The sequence below is a fragment of the Bufo gargarizans genome, chromosome 3 (assembly GCF_014858855.1).
Source record: "Bufo gargarizans isolate SCDJY-AF-19 chromosome 3, ASM1485885v1, whole genome shotgun sequence".
Classification (NCBI taxonomy): domain Eukaryota; kingdom Metazoa; phylum Chordata; class Amphibia; order Anura; family Bufonidae; genus Bufo; species Bufo gargarizans.
In genome coordinates this window covers 479,745,207-479,765,007 of record NC_058082.1, presented here as the reverse complement: position 1 = coordinate 479,765,007, position 19,801 = coordinate 479,745,207, and the positions used below count along the sequence as shown (strand labels likewise).

Sequence of the window (19,801 nt, the reverse complement as noted above, 5' to 3'; positions counted from 1 at the left end):
TCTAGAGATGTCCTATCCTTGTCCGCAAAACGGACAAGAATAGGACATGTTCTATCTTTTTTGCAGGGGTGCGGAACGGTGCTGTGCGGATGAGGACAGTACACAGAGTGCTTTGTGCATCTTTTGCAGCCTCATTAAAATGAATGGGTCTGCCTCTGATCCACAAAAAATGCAGATCGGATGCATGAGCCCTTATTGTGGATTTTACCGGTGGATTTGGCAGTACCAAGTGGGTGAGATGGCATGAGGTACAGATTTAAAAATCCACATGTCAATTTACATTGTGGATTTCAATGAAGCCGAAGTCAAATCTGCAATGAATCCATATTAAAATTTGCCCAAAATCGGAAAGTTTAACACTTTGAAATGTTGTAGTGGACTTGCTGTGGTTTTGCGACGCAGATTATTTTTCGGGCACACATGTGGTGTACCAGTATGCCTTAGACTTTTCCTGCCATTCATCAGCGCAGGGGGTACTATGAACAGCACAGGCAGCGTATTGGGTATTCAGGTTAAATTGCCGTGTTGGCACTTTGCGATATATAAGTGGGTTTTGGGTGGCAGTTTGGGCACTCAGTCTCTAAAAGGTTCACCGCCACTGTCCTAAGGCCTCATGCCCACAACCGTTATTTGGGTCCGCATCCGAAACGCATTTTTTCCGGCAATTTGCAACCACAAAACACTGCACGGTTGTGTGCATGTAAGGCTACTTTTACACTCGCGTTTGGTGCGGATCAGTCATGGATCTGCACAGACGGATCCGTTCAGATAATACAATTGTCTGCATCCGTTCAGAACGGATCCGTTTGTATTATTTTTAACATAGCCAAGACGGATCTGTCATGAACACTATTGAAAGTCAATGGAGGACGGGTCAGTTTTCTATTGTGTCATAGAAAACGACTTACATTGTGTGTCAGTACGGATCTGTTTGGCTCAGTTTCGTCAGACGGACACCAAAACGCTGCGGACAGTAAAACATCAATAGTGGCGAGTAAGGTCAGGCTCACGCAGCAACAGTTGCAGTGTATTGTGCCGCAGTATTTAATCTGCAGCTATCTCTTATAAACTGCACGTTGTAGACCCGGTCTACAGATTGCTGGCTTAGATTTTTCCGGTGCTGCCATATGTATAAACCTGCCTTACATCAATGTGACTAACATGAGATAACTTTTATAGACTGCTATATAGTTGGTTCTCACAATATACTGGTTTATGTGTAAGGTCTGAATGTGCTGACTATTGCTGCCCCCTGCAGGACGCTGTTAGTTAAAACATAAAAAAAATGATCTAGGGAATGTCTATGTTTACAGCACAGGTATTTTTTTTCTTTTTAGGAAAACCGATACAGTTCCCTTTACAGTTCCCTAAAAATGGATCCAGCTGTACAAACGCATGGCCTTTTGGTATATATTTGACATGTTTATGGCTGGACAATAGAAGCCTAAGGCACATTACAGTAAACCTCTGATCAAGGCCAAAGTGTAGTAAGAACAAAGTCTTGAACAGCTTTATACCCCTTTTAAATTTGTCCATTATTGCGTTGTACCTAAACACCAAAAATACACGCACCTGCTACCTGCCACTCCTTTCCAGCACCAAAGGCATGATTTAAGCTCATTCCTGGACGTGGATACATGCGCCGCAGCAGCCACTGGCCTCAGAAGGTCATGTGGTCATGTGCTGCTTTGCAGGGGCATAGCTATAGGGGAAGCGGTTGCTTTGGGGCCCTGACCCAGAAGGGGCCCATCCAGGAGGAGAAGGACTAAAAGATTTTGTCAGGGCCCCCTCAACAGTATTACACAATGAAATTATATACAGTGACAGTATAGACAGTGTAGAAAATGGCCTGGTCTGAGAGAGCGATCTTTACTAGTCACAGGAATGGGGGCGGCATAAAAGGAAGTGGTTGCGAAAAAATTACTGAGGGGGGGGGGCCCCATTAAAAAATTTGCTGTGGGGCCCAGTCATTTCTAGCTACGCCACTGGTGCTTAGGTACACATCACTACTAAGGAAAAGTGATTGGCCCCAATGGCACAAACAACCCTATCAGGAAGTTTAAGTCGAGGGAACGGAAGGAGTGCAGCCCAAGATCTCAGTGCTGGAACGGAGTGGAGGGGATTGGGTGACTATTTTTTTTCTTTAGGTACAGCGCAGTACTGGGAAGACTTAAAAGAGGTATAAGGGTGGACTACCTTTTTAAAGGGGTTTTCCAGAATTCTCAGGATAGGCAATCAATATGAAAATCTTGGAAAACCCCCTTTAAAAGTCGCACCACTATAGCCAGAAAAATATGTAGGCTAGATAGAAACACAAGCTTGTCACATGTCAACTTCAACAGCAGTTACCGTTGATTCAGGGTCCTATCACATGACAAGTACCATAAACTCGGAGATTGGAGATCATTTGCATCAACCTATTACACAGGCTGATCCAAAGTATACGGAGGAGGAATGACTGCTATTGTGATCATTCTTCCCCTCACTCCTCATTACATGGGCTGCAGCTATCCCCTCACTCCTCAGTAGGGCTGCAGCTATCGACAATTTTTGTAATCGAGTCTTCTATTGATTAATCCAACGATTAATCTAGTACTCTAATAACAAAAAACGAATTAAAAGAGCGTTTTTCTTTATAAAAACTCATCAGCCCCTCGTACCATCAGCTGCTCCCCCAGTGTCATCAGCTTGCCCTCCACCCCAGTGCCATCAACTTGCCCCCCAGTGCGACCAGCTGGCCCTCCTAGCCATGTCCCCAGCGGCAGTGAAATAAAATACTTACCTCTCCTGTAGGGGCGCCGCTCCACAGCTCGTCCATCTTCTTCTCCGCGCGCTGCATTTTTGTCCTGACGTCACACAGCGTCAGGTCATAGTGCACGCTTATGTGAACTATGTCCTGACGATGTGTCAGAAGGAAAGTGCAGTGCGGTGCAGGCCGGCAGGTGACCACGGAGCGGTGAATAATAGCAAGCGCTTCACTCATGCTCCGTGGTCACATGACACAAACGAATCCTCGATGCAAAAAATTTGCTGAGGATTTTTTTGTCAAATTACTCAATTCAATCGAGTAATCGTTTCAGCCCAACATGGGAGATGTGCTGATGGTAAACGGGCACCTATTATATACCATGATGGCAAATTATCAAGAACAGGTGCTCCTATGACCGCTTCTTCCTAATAACTGGGTGACGTAACAGACCCTTTAAGAGGACCTATCACCACAAAATGCAACGCATTCTGCAGGTACCATGTTATAGTGTTATAGAGCAGACGGAGCTGAGCAGAGCGATGTGTAGTTTTGAGGGAAAAGATTGAGTAAAACTTGTAATTTGTGCATTTATATCCCTGCTTTTTTTCTGAACTTAAGACCACTCCTCTGCACAACTATCAGTGACAGCTATATCTGTATATACACTTACACAGAGGATGCGATCAATCACTGAAAAGATGGTCCTCGTGTAAAATTTATGTCAGAAATATCAGAGATTTCAATACATAAATTACGAGTTTTGAATCCTTTCCCAGAAAAATACACACATGGACAAAATTGTTGGTACCATTCCGTTAAGGCCTCATGCACACGACAGTTTATTTTCACGGTCCGCAAAAACGGGGTCCGTAGGTCCGTGAGTCTTCCTTGATTTTTGGAGGATCCACGGACATGAAAAAAAAGTCGTTTTGGTGTCCGCCTGGCCGTGCGGAGCCAAACGGATCCGTCTTGAATTACAATGCAAGTCAATGGGGACGGATCCGTTTGACGTTGACACAATATGGTGCCATTTCAAACGGATCCGTCCCCATTGACTTTCAATGTAAAGTCTGGAGTTCTTTTATACCATCGGATTGGAGTTTTCTCCAATCCGATGGTATATTTTAACTTGAAGCGTCCCCATCACCATGGGAACGCCTCTATGTTAGAATATACTGTCGGATATGAGCTACAGCGTGAAACTCAGATCCGACAGTATATTCTAACACAGAGGCGTTCCCATGGTGATGGGGACGCTTCTAGTTAGAATACACTACAAACTTTGTACAAGACTGCCCCCTGCTGCCTGGCAGCACCCGATCTCTTACAGGGGGATATAATAGCACAATTAACCCCTTCAGGTGCGGCACCTGAAGGGGTTAATTGTACTATCATATCCCCCTGTAAGAGATCAGGGCTGCCAGGCAGCAGGGGGCAGACCCCCCCTCCCCAGTTTGAATATCGTTGGTGGCAAGGTGTGCGCCCCCCATCGGGCCCACCGTCCTCCCTCTAGTGTAATAAATCGTTGGTGGCACAGTGTGCGCCCCCCATCGGCCCCCCTCCCTCTATAGCAGTAACAACATTGGTGGCCAGTGTGCGGCCTCCCATCTCCCCCCCCCCATCATTGGTGGCAGCGGAGTTCCGATCAGAGTCCCAGTTTAATCGCTGGGGCTCCGATCGGTAACCATGGCAACCAGGACGCTACTGCAGTCCTGGTTGCCATGGTTACTTAGCAATAGTACAATAGTAGAAGATTCATAGTTACCTGCTTGCTGCTGCGATGTCTGTGTCCGGCCGGGAGCTCCTCCTACTGGTAAGTGACAGGTCTGTGCGGCGCATTGCTAAAGAACTGTCACTTACCAGTAGGAGGAGCTCCCGGCCGGTCACAGACATCGCAGCAGCAAGCAGGTAAGTATGAATCTTCTACTATTGTACTATTGCTAAGTAAGCATGGCAACCAGGGCTGCAGTAGCTTCCTGGTTGCCATGGTTACCGATCGGAGCCCCAGCGATTAAACTGGGACTCCGATCGGAACTACGCTGCCACCAATGATGGGGGGGGGGAGATGGGAGGCCGCACACTGCCACCAATGTTGTTACTGCTATAGAGGGAGGGGGGCCGATGGGGGGTGCACACTGTGCCACCAACGATTTATAACAATAGAGGGAGGAAGGGGGGGGGCGATGGGGGACGCACACTGGCCACCAACGATTTATAACAATAGAGGGAGGAAGGGGGGGCCCGATGGGGGGCGCACACTGTGCCACCAACGATTTATAACAATAGAGGGAGGAAGGGGGGGCCCGATGGGGGGCGCACACTGTGCCACCAACGATTTATTACACTAGAGGGAGGAAGGGGGGCCCGATGGGTGGCGCACACTGTGCCACCAACGATATTCAAACTCGGGAGGGGGGGGGGTCTGCCCCCTGCTGCCTGGCAGCCCTGATCTCTTACAGGGGGATATGATAGTACAATTAACCCCTTCAAGTGCCGCACCTGAAGGGGTTAATTGTGCTATCATATCCCCCTGTAAGAGATCGGGTGCTGCCAGGCTGCAGGGGGCAGTCTTGTACAAAGTTTGTAGTGTATTCTAACTAGAAGCGTCCCCATCAACATGGGAACGCCTCTGTGTTAGAATATACTGTCGGATATGAGTTTTCACAAAGTGAAAACTTAGAACTGAAAAAGCTTTTATGCAGACGGATCTTCGGATCCGTCTGTATGAAAGCAACCTACGGCCACGGATCACGGACACGGATGCCAATCTTGTGTGCATCCGTGTTCTTTCACGGACCCATTGACTTGAATGGGTCCGTGAACCGTTGTCCGTCAAAAAAATAGGACAGGTCATATTTTTTTGATGGACAGGATACACGGATCACGGCCTCGGCTGCAAAACGGTGCATTTTCCGATTTTTCCACGGACCCATTGAAAGTCAATGGGTCCGCGAAAAAAAACGGAAAACGGCACAACGGCCACGGATGCACACAACGGTCGTGTGCATGAGGCCTAAAGAAAGAAAAACTAAACTAATTGAAATAACTTAAAGGAGTTTTCTGGGATTTTATATTCCAATAATCTATCCTTCATTGGGCTGAGCACAATACCAAGCACAGCCACTATACAATGTACGGCGCTGTGCACGGAGAAGGCTGCAGCCCTCACAGGAGCGCCGGTGCCTTCTCAAACCACTGATTGGCGAGGGTCCCGGGTGGCAGGCGCCCATCGATCATGAATGTCAGACATTGCTTTTGAATTGTGGTTCAAAAGAATAAATTATAAAACAAACTAATGAAACTGGCCTGGACGGTACCCTTAACTTAATATTTTGTTGCACTACCTTTTGCGGCATTCACTGCAATCCAGCGACTTCTGCCCCTGTCCAAAAGTATTCTGGTCCACTCCTCACGAGCAGACTGCTCCAGCTGTCTCAGGTGGCCTGACGGATGCCTTCTCCAGACTGCACGTTTCAGCTCCTTCCACAGATGCTCAATAGGATTTAGATCAGGGCTCACAGAAGGCCACTTCAGAATTGTCCAGTGCTTTGCTCTTAGCCATTCTTGGATGTTTTAGATGTGTGTTTTGGATCATTATCCTGTTGGAGGACCCATCACCTGCGACTGAGACCAAGCTTTCTGACAGGCAGCACATTACCCTCCAGAATGCCTTGAAAGTCTTGAGGTTTCATTGTACACTGCACAGATTCAAGACACCCTGTGTCAGATGCAGACATTTGACAGTACGTACAATGGGGGAGATTTATTAAACTGGCGTAAAGTAGAACTGGCTTACTTGCCCATAGAAACCAATCAGATTCCACCTTTCATTTTTCACAGCTCTATTGGAAAATTAAAGGTGGAATCTGATTGGTTGCTACGGGCAACTAAGCTAGTTTTACTTTATACCAGTTTGATAAATCTCCCCCAATGTTCTTTTCTTTGTTTGCTTCATTTTTGCATCTGTGAACACAGAGCTGATGTGACTTGCATTATGGAAAGTTCCAGTCTGTTTTTTTTATGATTTGCTTTCAACAGTGGTTTCCTCCTCGGTCGTCTTCCATTAAGCCCACTCACACAAATGGTGCCATCAAATACCGATGTACCTTCACCTTGAGGTTTACCTCTAATCTCTTTGGAAGGTGTTCTGGGATCTTTGGTTACCATTCGTATTATCTGTCTCTTCAATTTGCCATCAATTTTCCTCTTGAGGACACGTCCAGGGAGGTTGACTACAGTCCCGTAGATCTTCTGAATAAAAGGTGCAAATGTAGTAACAGGAACATCAAGCTGTTTGGAGAAGGTCTTATAGCCTTTACCTTTAACATATTTGTTTATCATTTTCTTCTAATCTCTGGAGACAATTCTCTCCTTAGCTTTCTTTGTCCATGTTCAGTGTGGTACCCACCATGATACCAAACAGCACACAGACTACATTTCACCCTTCAAATTGGCAGACTGATTCCAAGTTTGAAGACACCTGTGATGCTAAGTACAGAATACACCTTAATGTAACATGTCCCTATGGTCAAATTATTTTCAATCCTTTCTAGGGGTACCACCATTTTTGTCCGGGCCTATTTCATTAGTTTGTTTTTTTAAATTAGTATGATGAACCACAATTCAAAAACATGAATATATTTTTGGGTCTTCATCCGATCTGCATTTTTTGCAAATGGGATGCGAACCCATTCATTTCAAAGAGGCTGCAAAAGATGCAGACAGCACACGGATGTCAACTGTGTGCTGTCTGCTTCTGTGCAGCCGTGCCACAAATTATAGGACATGTCCTACCTGTGACCATTTTGCGGACAAGGATGGAACATTCCTCGAGCTAGAGTTTGAAAATAAAGTCCTCCTCACTGACTTTTTTTTTTTTTGTGTGGATTCTCTTGCAGAAAAAAAACGCAGCATAACACAGCCTCTGCAAAGTGTACGAGATTAGACAAATCTCATGTACACTTTGCTTTTTATTTCCGTGTGGAAATTGACCTGCGGTGTGGATTGAGAAATCAGTATCTGATCGGTGGGGGTCTGACACCCAGGACCCCCGCCAATCAGCTGTTTGAGAAGGCACTGGCACTCATGTGAGTTCCACAGCCTTCTTGCAGCTTACCAAGCACAGCACGGTACATAGCACCGCCGCCATACAATGCACGGTGCTGTGCTTGGTAAGCTGTGAGAAGGCTGTGGAACTCACAGGAGCGTCGGTGCCTTCTCAAAACAGCCGATCGGTAAGGGTCATTGGTGTCGGACCACCACCGATCAGATACTGATCATCTATCCAGGGGATAGGTCATCCGTATCAAATTCCCAGAAATCCCCTTTAACATGTTATTTGTACTGCATAGGGAAAAGAGTAAAAACAAACCCATAAACCTGTGGAGTTACCGTACATTTTTTTTCCAATTCTACCACATTTGGACTTTTTTTCCAGCTCCCCACTACATCATGTGCAATATTAAAAGGTGCCACTGGAAAGTACAACTCGTCCTGCAAAAAACAAGCCCTCATACAGCTATGTGAACGGAAAAGGATAAATTAGCCTGGTCCTTAACAGGTTAACATATATGTCATGCTGCCACTCACACCTAATGATAGTGAACTTGGCCGTGCAGAAATCCAACAGGCTTGCAATGCAACCACATTTATATGACGTAGTAGTGGGACATTACGATGTAATGTTGTGTCACAGCATAGGGCTAGTTATCATGGCGCCCCACTGAAATCATCATCCGGGGCGCATCAGAGGGAGGGCAGCTTTCTGCATGTTCACAAGCAGCAGATCTGATGGAGAAATGTTGCTACCGTCCTATTCCTCAGAATAGGTTTGCAGAAATCCGTACTCATTCTGCACAAACAACCTCATTCGGATGTATGGAACTGCAGAAATGGCAGGAAATTCTGCAACAAATCTGCCATATGTGAATATATCCTAACAGCGCAGAGATCAGTAACCTCCAGCACTTCCGCTGTTGGAGTGATACGACCCAGCGTGCCCATTTGCTTGGCGATTCTCTGAACTCCCATTGAAGTGAATGGAGCAAGCTGGATGGTGTGGTTTCATAACCGCTGGAGAGTGGTAGGTAACTGACCCCATGTGATCGAGGAAGACCGAGTTCACACTTCTGTGGCCGTGTGACAAGATGGTCAGTGATTCACCTCTGAAGAGTCCGTGTTTGGTTCATGTGTTCATTTTTTTTCGTATGTCACCCATATTCGATGGACAGATCTACGTTGAAAATGATTTTCCAGAGCATCTCCAAGCAACGATGCATGAAACATGGAACGCATCTGGCCAAGTGTATGCCACTCTATTTTCTCATTTCTATAGAAAAGTTTCATCCTTTCCTGCAAAACGGACAAGAACAGGACATTCTGGGTTTTTTTGTGTACTGTCTGCATCTTTTTCAGCTCCATTGAAATTAACGGGTCCGCATCAGGATACGCAAAAACTGCGGATCAGATACGGACCAAAACTACGGCCGTGTGCATAAACCCTAAGGCCGCTTTTACACAGTTAGGCCTCTTGCACACGACCGTATGCCCTCCGAGACATACGGTCCGTGAGCGGGCCATATGTCCCGGAGCGGCATTGATTGTGCGCACGGGCGTACACAGCATCATAGATTACAATGATGCTGTGCACGTCGGGCCGTCCGCAGGGCTATTGTCCTGAACTCATAAGATCATATAAGTGCGGAACAATAGCCCCGCGGACGGCTTGACGTGCACAGCATCATTGTAATCTATGATGCTGTGTACCCCCGTGTGCACAATCAATGCCGCTTCGGGACATATAGCCCGCTGATGGATCGTATGTCTCGGAGGGCATACGGTCGTGTGCAACAGGCCTTAGGCCCCTTTCACATGGGCGAGTATTCCGCGCGGGTGCAATGCGGGAGGTGAGCGCTTTGCACCCGCACTGAATCTGGACCCATTCATTTCTATGGGGCTGTGCACACGAGCAGTGATTTTCACGCATCACTTGTGCGTTGCGTGAAAATCGCAGCATGTTCTATAGTGTGTGTTTTCCACGCAAAGCAGGCCCCATAGAAGTGAATGGGGCTGCGTGAAAATCGCAAACATCCGCAAGCAAGTGCGGATGCGGTGCGATTTTCACGCACGATTGCTAGGAGACGATCGGGATGGAGACCCGATCATTTTATTATTTTCCCTTATAACATGGTTATAAGGGAAAATAATAGCATTCTGAATACAGAATGCATAGTACAATAGCGCTGGAGGGGTTAAAAAAATATAATAATTTAACTCACCTTAATCCACTTGCTCGCGCAGCCGGCATCGCTTCTGTCTCTTTCTTTGCTGATTGCAGTCAAAGGACCTGTGGTGACGTCACTCCGGTCATCACATGATCCATCACCATTGTAAAAGATCATGTGACGGACCATGTGATGACCGGAGTGACGTCACCACAGGTCCTTTGACTGCAATCAGCAAAGAAAGAGACAGAAGCGATGCCGGCTGCGCGAGCAAGTGGATTAAGGTGAGTTAAATTATTATATTTTTTTTAACCCCTGCAGCGCTATTGTACTATGCATTCTGTATTCAGAATGCTATTATTTTCCCTTATAACCATGTTATGTCTATGGCAGTGAATATCAAGAATATCGCCAGAATCCGCCCTTTTCTTACGGTGGAAACGGCAAAAACTCTTGTTGTTGCCTTGATTCATTCTCGTCTTGACTACTGCAACGCATTACTCACCGGTCTCCCTCTCACTAAACTCTCCCCCCTTCAGTCTGTCCTAAATGCTGCAGCCAGGCTCATCTATCCATCCAACCTCTACACTGATGCTACTAGTCTGTTCCAGTCACTTCACTGGTTTCCCATCCACCACAGAATACAGTTCAAACTTCTCACCCTCACCCACAAATCTCACCACAGTGCTGCACCTCCATACATCCCCTCCCTCATCTCCATCTACCACCCTACTCGTGCTCTCCGTTCTGTTAGCGACCTAAGATTAACCCTTTCATGACCAAGGGTTATTGATGCCCCAGTGTCCAGGTCAAAATTTACAAATCTGACATGCGTCACTTTATGTGGTAATGGCTTTGGAACACTTTTACTTATCCACGCCATTCTGAGATTGTTTTCTCGTGACACATTGTACTTCATGATAGTCATATATTTGAGTCAATATATTTCACCTTTATTTATGAAAAAATCCCCAAATTTACCAAAAATTTTGAAAAATTCACAATTTTCCAAATTTCAATTTCTCTGCTTCTAAAACAGAAAGTCATACCTAATAAAATATTTATTACTTAACATTCCCCATATGTCTACTTTATGTTGGCATCATTTTGGAAATGTCTTTTTTTTTTTAGGATGTTAGAAGGCTTAGAAGTTTAGAAGCAATTCTTACAATTTTTAAGAAAATTTCCAAAACCCACTTTTTAAGGACCAGTTCAGGTCTGAAGTCACTTTGTGGGGCTTACATAGTGGAAACCCCCATAAATGACCCCATTGTAGAAACTACACCCCTCAAGTTACTCAAAACTGATTTTACAAACTTTGTTAACCCTTTAGGCGTTCCACAAGAATTAAAAGGAAAATGGAGATGAAATTTCTAAATTTAACTTTTTTGGCAGATTTTTATTTTAATAAAAAAAAATTCTTTAACACCATGAGGTTTAACAGCCAAACAAAACTCAATATTTATTACCCTGATTCCGCGGTTTACATAAACACCCACATGTGGTCGTAAACTGCTGTACAGGCACACGGCAGGGCGCAGAAGGAAAGGAATGCGATACGGTTTTTGGAAGGCAGATTGTGCTGGATTGGTTTTCTGAACGCCATATGTTTTTTATTTTTCTGCCGATCGTCTTGTGCAGGGGCTCGTTTTTTGCAGAAAGTGTTGAGGGTTTTATTGGTACCATTTTTGGGTACAGAGGATTGTTTGATCATTCATTATTACACTTTATGGGGCAAGGTGACCCATAAACGGGCTGTTTTGGAACAGTTTTCATTTATTTATTTTTACAGCGTTCATCTGAGGAGTTAGGTCATATGATAGTTTTATAGAGAAGATCGTTACGGACGTGGCAATAGCTAATATGTATACTTTTTAAGTTTACACAATAATAGCATTTCTGAAACCAAAAAAAAATGATGTTTTAGTGTCTCTATAGTCTGAGAGCCATAGCTTTTTTATTTTTTGGGCGATTGTCTTAAATAGGGTATCATTTTTTGCGGGACAAGGCGACGGTTTGATTGGTACTATATTGGGGGTCATACGCCTTTTTGATCACTTGCTGTTGCACTTTTTGTGATGTAAGGTGACAAAAATAGCTTTTTTTTTACACAGTTTTTATTTTATTTTTTTATGGTGTTTATCGGACGGGGTCTATCATGTGATATCTTTATAGAGACGGTCGTTACGGACGCGGTGATACCTAATAGGTGTATTTATTTTTTTTATTTTTTTTTTATAGGAAAAGGCAATTTATTTTTTTCATTTTACATTTTTATTTATTTATTTTTACTTTTATTTATTTTTTCACATTTTTTTTTTATCAAGTCCCTCTTGGATCTTGAAGAGCCAGTGGGGCTGTACTATACTTTGCAATGCTCTTGCATTGCAAAGTGTAATACATTCAGATGCCCTGTAGGTGGCAACAGCGGACGCTTTTGCAAAGCCGCGGCATCTATGGGGTTACAGAACTTACAGCAGAGTGTCAGCATAGAGCTGACACTCTGATGATGGCGGCGGCTCAGGAATGGAGCCGCCGCCATCAAACACAGCAGGGGGGCAGACGGGGGGGCAGCGCTGGAAGAGGGGGGGGGAGGGAGGGTGTCACGCCAGCAGGGGGCGGACTCAAGGAGGGGGCAGCACTGTGGATACAAGATGGGAAGATGGGGCACAGATCGGGGGGCGGCCTGCACAGATCGGGGGGGCTGCATGGATCAGGGGGGGGGGGGGCACGAGGACACCGATTTCAGGCTCTGATCTGATCGGCATTTTTTCACTGCCGCGATCCGTTTGGTTAGTCTGCACAGACTAACCAATCGGATCGATTGCCGGCAAGGGGCCACTCTGATTGGTCCCTTGCCGGCATTACTGCACTGTATGCTGTCCGTGACAGCAGCAGGACAGGGGCAGAAGCTTTAATCCAAGCGCTTTGCAGCGCTTGGATTAAAGAGCTGCCAGAACGTTTATATACGTAGTAGCTGCACGGGGTATGTGCAGCTATCACGTATATATACAGATTGCGGTCGAGGAGGGGTTAATAACCTCGATAATTCGTACCTCCCACTTCTGTCTTCAAGACTCTTCTCGAGCTGCACCTACTCTCTGGAATACTCTGCCCCTAAATACTAGGTCAATCCACAACTTCTCCACCTTCAAACGTGCCTTAAGCACTTCAACCCCCCTAGCTGAAACCCCCTTCATGACCAGGCCACTTTTTACACTTCGGCACTACACTCCTTTCACCGTTTATCGCTCGGTCATGCAACTTACCACCCAAATGAATTTTACCTCCTTTTCTTCTCACTAATAGAGCTTTCATTTGGTGGTATTTTATTGCTGCTGACATTTTTACTTTTTTTGTTATTAATCAAAATTTTACTATTTTTTTGCATAAAAATGACATTTTTCACTTTCAGCTGTAAAATTTTGCAAAAAAACCGACATCCATATATAAATTTTTTGCCAAATTTATTGTTCTACATGTCTTTGATAAAAAAAAAATGTTTGGGCAAAAAAAAAAAATGGTTTGGGTAAAAGTTATAGCGTTTACACACTATGGTACAAAAATGTGAATTTCCGCTTTTTGAAGCAGCTCTGACTTTCTGAGCACCTGTCATGATTCCTGAGGTTCTACAATGCCCAAACATGACCCACAAATGACCCTATTTCGGAAAGTAGACACCCTAAGGTATTCGCTGATGGGCATAGTGAGTTCATAGAACTTTTTATTTTTTGTCACAAGTTAGCGGAAAATGATGATTTATTTATTTTTATTTTTTTTCCTTACAAAGTCTCATATTCCACTAACTTGCGACAAAAAATTAAAAATTCTAGGAACTCGCCATGCCCCTCACGGAATACCTTGGGGTGTCTTCTTTCCAAAATGGGGTCACTTGTGGCGTAGTTATACTGCCCTGGCAATTTAGGGGCCCAAATGTGTGAGAAGTACTTTGCAATCAAAATCTGTAAAAAATGACCGGTGAAATCCGAAAGGTGCACTTTGGAATGTGTGCCCCTTTGCCCACCTAGGCTGCAAAAAAGTGTCACACATGTGGTATCGCCGTACTCAGGAGGAGTTGGGGAATGTGTTTTTGGGTGTCATTTTACATATAACCATGCTGGGTGAGAGAAATATCTTGGCAAAAGACAACTTTTCCCATTTTTTTATACAAAGTTGGCATTTGACCAAGATAATTTTCTCACCCAGCATGGGTATATGTAAAATGACACCCCAAAACACATTCCCCAACTTCTCCTGAGTACGGTGATACCAGATGTGTGACACTTTTTTGCAGCCAAGGTGGGCAAAGGGGCACATATTCCAAAGTGCACCTTTCGGATTTTGCAGGCCATTTTTTTACACATTTTGATTGCAAAGTACTTCTCACACATTTGGGCCCCTAAATTGCCAGGGCAGTATAACTACCCCACAAGTGACCCCATTTTGGAAAGAAGACACCCCAAGGTTTTCCGTGAGGGGCATGGCGAGTTCCTAGAATTTTTAATTTTTTGTCACAAGTTTTAGGAGGGCATTTTTAGACATTTGGATCCCAGACTTCTTCTCACGCTTTCGGGCCCCTAAAAAGCCAGGGCAGTATAAATACCCCACATGTGACCCCACTTTGGAAAGAAGACACCCCAAGGTATTCCGTGAGGGGCATGGCGAGTTCCTAGAATTTTTTATTTTTTTGGCACAAGTTAGCGGAAATTGTTTTTTTTTGTATTTTCTCACAAAGTCTCCCTTTCCGCTAACTTGGGACAAAAATTTCAATCTTTCATGGACTCAATATGCCCCTCACGGAATACCTTGGGGTGTCTTCTTTCCGAAATGGGGTCACATGTGGGGTATTTACACTGCCCTGGCATTTTAGGGCCCTAAAGCGTGAGAAGAAGTCTGGAATATAAATGTCTAAAAAATGTTACGCATTTGGATTCCGTGAGGGGTGTGGTGAGTTCATGTGAGATTTTATTTTTTGACACAAGTTAGTAGAATATGAGACTTTGTAAGAAAAAACAAAAAACAACAAAATTTTTTCGCTAACTTGGGCCAAAAAAATTGTCTGAATGGAGCCTTACAGGGGGTGATCAATGACAGGGGGGTGATCAGGGAGTCTATATGGGGTGATAACCCCTCTGTCATTGATCACCCCCCTGTCATTGATCACCCCCCTGTAATGCTCCATTCAGACGTCCGTATGATTTTTTACGGATCCACTGATACATGGATCGGATCCGCAAAACACATGCGGACCTCTGAATGGAGCCTTACAGGGGGGTGATCAATGACAAGGGGGTGATCACGCATATAGACTTCCTGATCACTTCCCTGTCATTGATCACCCCCCTCTCATTGATCACCCCCCTGTAAGGCTCCATTCAGACGTCCGCATGTGTTTTGCGGATCCGATCCATGTATCAGTGGATCCGTAAAAATCATACGGACGTCTGAATGGAGCCTTACAGGGGGGTGATCAATGACAGGGGGGTGATCAATGACAGGGAAGTGATCAATGACAGGGAAGTGATCAGGAAGTCTATATGCGTGATCACCCCCTTGTCATTGATCACCCCCCCTGTAAGGCTCCATTCAGACGTCCGCATGTGTTTTGCAGATCCGATCCATGCATCAGTGGATCCGTAAAAATCATACGGACGTCTGAATGGAGCCTTACAGGGGGGTGATCAATGACAGGGGGGTGATCAGGGAGTCTATATGGGGTGATCAGTGGTTCATAAAGGGTTAATAAGTGACGGGGGGGTGTAGTGTAGTGTTTTGTGGTACTTTACAGAGCTGCCTGTGTCCTCTGGTGGTCGATCCAAACAAAAGGGACCACCAGAGGACCAGGTATATTAGACGCTGTTATCAAAACAGCGTCTAATATACCTGTTAGGGGTTAAAAAAATCACATCTCCAGCTTGCCAGCGAGAGATCGCCGCTGGCAGGCTGGAGATCCACTCGCTTACCTTCCGTTCCTGTGAGCGCGCGCGTATGTGTGCGCGCGTTCACAGGAAATCTCGCGTCTCGCGAGAGGACGCGTATATGCGTCCAGGAGGAGTAAAGCAACCACCTCCCGGACGCATATGTGCGTACAGCGGTCGGGAGGTGGTTAAAAACACATCTTTTCAGGCAGGCTTATCAAGCTACCTAAAATGACTTTCCCCCAACTAAACCTTTCCCCAAATAACTCCTATGGTTTAAACTCGATCCTCTATTAGTCCCGAACCAGATCGTCCGGCACCACTCCTGTCAGTTCAATAATGGCTCAAATCTTACTTATCACAATCAGCTACCTTATGTGTCACCCCCAATTCCTCACAGATTATAAACTCTTGCAAGCAGGGCCCTGACTCCTAGTGTTTCAGTTGCATATTAGCCAGTTACTTTTGTTTTGTACATGAACGCTATGAATTTGTAAAGCGCTGAGGAATATGGTGACGCTATATAAATAAATTGTATCATTATAAGTCAGGGGCTGAGCTGCTCCTAGGCCATGTGCCTGATGAATACAGGCACTGGCCTAGGAAAAGCTGGAGAAGGCTGCGGGGCTCACAGGAGCGCCGGTGCCTTCTCAAATAGCTGATCAGTGGGGGTCCTGGATGTCAGAACCCCACCGATCAGATACTGATTACCTATCCTGAGGATAGGTCACACTATAACAATATCAGAAAATCCCTTTAACCCTTTGTCACAGAGCAGCAAAATATTTAGATTTACATTTTTTAATCTAAAATGAGTAAAATGCAAGCATAAAAAAATGCCCTTGAAGGCATACATAGCCTTTACACTTGGACAGCCCTTTAAAGGGCTTCTGTCACCCCCCCAAAACTCATTTTTGGGCATATTAAAATCCTTATTGGACGACTATTCCCTATATAGGGCTCTTACCCTGTTCTATGGCTTGGTTTCACTAAAAATCTAGCTTTTAAAATATGCAAATGACTTTACTACCAGCAAGTATGGCATCTACTTGCTGGTAGCCGCCGCATTCTCCTTTCAAAAAAATGGCCCCTCCTCCTGTTGATTGACAGGGCCAGCGAGCGCTCTCCTCCTCCAGCTGGCCCTGTCTGCAATTCAAATCCCTCGCCTGCACCTTACGTGTCTTCATTTGGCGCAGGCGCTCTGAGAGAAGGACGCTCGCTTCCTCAGCACTCCCTCAGTGCGCCTGCGCCGATGAGGTCACCTCTAAACCCGAAAGAGAAGACGTCATCGGCGCAGGCGCCCTGAGGAAGTGCTGAGGAAGCGAGCGTCCTTCTCTCAGAGCGCCTGCGCCGAATGAAGACACGTAAGGCGCAGGATTTGAATTGCAGACAGGGCCAGCCGGAGGAGGAGAGCGCTCGCTGGCCCTGTCAATCAACAGGAGGAGGGGTTTTTTTTTTTAAAGGAGGATGCGGCAGCTACCAGCAAGTAGACGCCATACTTGCTGGTAGTGAAGTAATTTGCACATTTTAAAAGCTCGATTTTTTTTAGTGAAACCAAGCCACAGAACAAGGTAAGAGCCCTATATAGGGAATAGTCGTCCAATAAGGATTTTAATATGGCCAAAAATGAAAAAATGAGTTTTTTTTGGGGGGGGGGGGACAGAAGCCCTTTAAGTATGAAGCAATTACATCAATTTTGTTTACCATGCCTAAATAGTATATACATATACTAAAAGCAATTAGAGCAGTGTAGCCTCAAGAGGTTGGGCAGAAATGTATATCACCCAAGCAATGCTACCTGTTTATGCCATGCTGCAAATTACCCTATCGATATTATATATATATATATATATATATATATATATATATATATATATATATATAGACGTAAGAAGTCCATTAACGCAAATATGTATACATCAGTGGTGTGAAACTACAACTCTCAGCATGCTCTGTCAGCTGTCGCTTCTGCTCCTATACACAGTCCTGATTTCCAAGACCTGCAACGTGTGACAATAACGCAGTGCACACGTATTACATGTATACAGGACTGCTCACACACTACTGGCAGGAACTAGAGCTTATAGCAACAAGTCTGCCCTGCTACTTACTGCTTCCCGGGAGCCGCCATCTTGCCTGCGCAGTGAACGACTGCAGAGTTAACAGCTGCACATTCGTCACGAGGTTTAGTTTCGGTAATAGGAGGGTGACGTGGTCCAGGCGTCCAAATGTTTCACATCCTGGCGCAAACTGTCAGGTATGTGCATAAAGTCTGTATCATCCAGTAATATAAAAGTAAACGCGATGCAGCGTTACGAATCTGCGGATAGGAACGGCAAGAAACCGGATGTGGCTAAAGTGTCTCTGGGAATTGTAGTTTCCTTGGCTCTGAGGCACAAGAGCTGGAGAATCACTTCCAAGCTAATAGGGTAGCGGCTAGAATGGAGTTGGTGACGTCACAGATAGAGACGGCGTCTCGTCATCTAATGGGCGGGCCTCCAGGAGAAACTTCAGTTCAGAGCAGGTTGGTGGAGAAAGAAGCAAATTGTAACGATGTCATTTAACTAGGCAGTAGAGCAATGTTTTTTTTTTTACATGGGACTTGTATGTTGGAGGGGCTGGAGGAAGGGCAGTGATATTTACATGGGGCTGTATTTTAGACACGCTGAAGGCAGGAGGGGTGTGTGTTTTTTTGTTTTTTTTACATGGGACTGTGTGTTAAACAGGCTGAAGGTAGGGAAGTGATGTTTTTACATGGGACTATATGTTGAAGGGGAGTGATGTTATTTACATGGGGCTGTATGTTATGGAGAGGGCTGAATGCAGGGCGATGATGTTATTTACATGGGGCTGTATGTTATGGAGAGGGCTGAATGCAGGGCGATGATGTTATTTACATAGGACTGTATGTTGGAGGGGCTGGAGGAAGGGCAGTGATGTTATTTACTTTGGACTGTATGTTGGAGGCGGCTAAATGCAGAGGGGGGTGATTTTATTTACATGGGGTTGTATTTTGGAGAGGCTGAAGGCAGGGGAGCAATGTTTTATTTTTATATGGGACTGTATGTTGGAGGGGCTGAAGGGAGTGGAGAGATTTGATTTACATGGGGCTGTAGTTTGGATGCGAGTGATGTTATTCACATGGGGTTGGAGGGGCTCAAAGGAGGGGAGTGATGTTATTTACATGGGGCTGTATGTTGGACGGTAGAGATGTTCTGCCCAATGGGACAGTTATTTACACGACATTTTATGTTTTAGGGGAGAGGTGTTATTTACATGGGACTGTGTGTTGGAGGCTAGTGATGTTTTACAGAATGGGACTGTATGTCAGTGGTGACCCATACAGCGGAGTAGCTTTGGATCGGTATAAAGCTATATTCATAGGGTTGCTGAGGATTGTGTTTTATTTTTTCTATTAATCTCTAGTAATGGAGTATTTTCCTCCCGCAGCGTTGTTACTGCGCCCTGTCTGCCCGAGAACTTGGAGAAGTGGTCGGTGAACCTGATGAGTGCCTGACGTGTATTCACTGAGCAGCAGCCCACACGTTTCCGCCCGCGCCTTAATGTTTAATGCCAGCATCGCCCCTCTTGTCGCAGTAATATTTTTTTCAATGTCACTAATTTACGAGGTTGCTTTAATTTACAGATTTAGGCCTCATGCACACAGCTGTTGTGCTGCCGTTCTGTGCATTAGGGACCGCAATTTGCGGTCCCCCATGCACGGGCAACATCCGTGAGGCGGCCGGGACGGATCGAGACCCATTCAACTTGAAAGGTTCCGTGATCCTTCCGCAACGTAAAAAAATAGAACATGTTCAAGTGAATGGGTCCGCATCCGTGATGCGGGGAGCACATGGCCGGTGCCCGTGTATTGCGGAACTGCTGTTTGCGGGCAACGGCCGTGTGCATGA

General features: G+C 45.3%; 1 protein-coding gene across 2 annotated transcripts in view; it reads right to left on the bottom strand.

Moving 5' to 3' along the window:
• NSRP1 (nuclear speckle splicing regulatory protein 1) overlaps positions 1-18,168 on the bottom strand; it is a 56,656-nt gene extending 38,488 nt beyond the window's left edge. Inside the window, exon 1 of one of the 2 annotated variants that reach the window (XM_044286809.1) lies at positions 18,002-18,168. In XM_044286809.1, the coding sequence (XP_044142744.1) occupies positions 18,002-18,021 (20 nt within the window). In that variant the 5' untranslated portion in view covers positions 18,022-18,168. The remainder of the gene's footprint in view (positions 1-18,001) is intronic. The other variant, XM_044286808.1, reaches the window with a different exon arrangement.
• Positions 18,169-19,801: the final 1,633 nt, after the last annotated feature.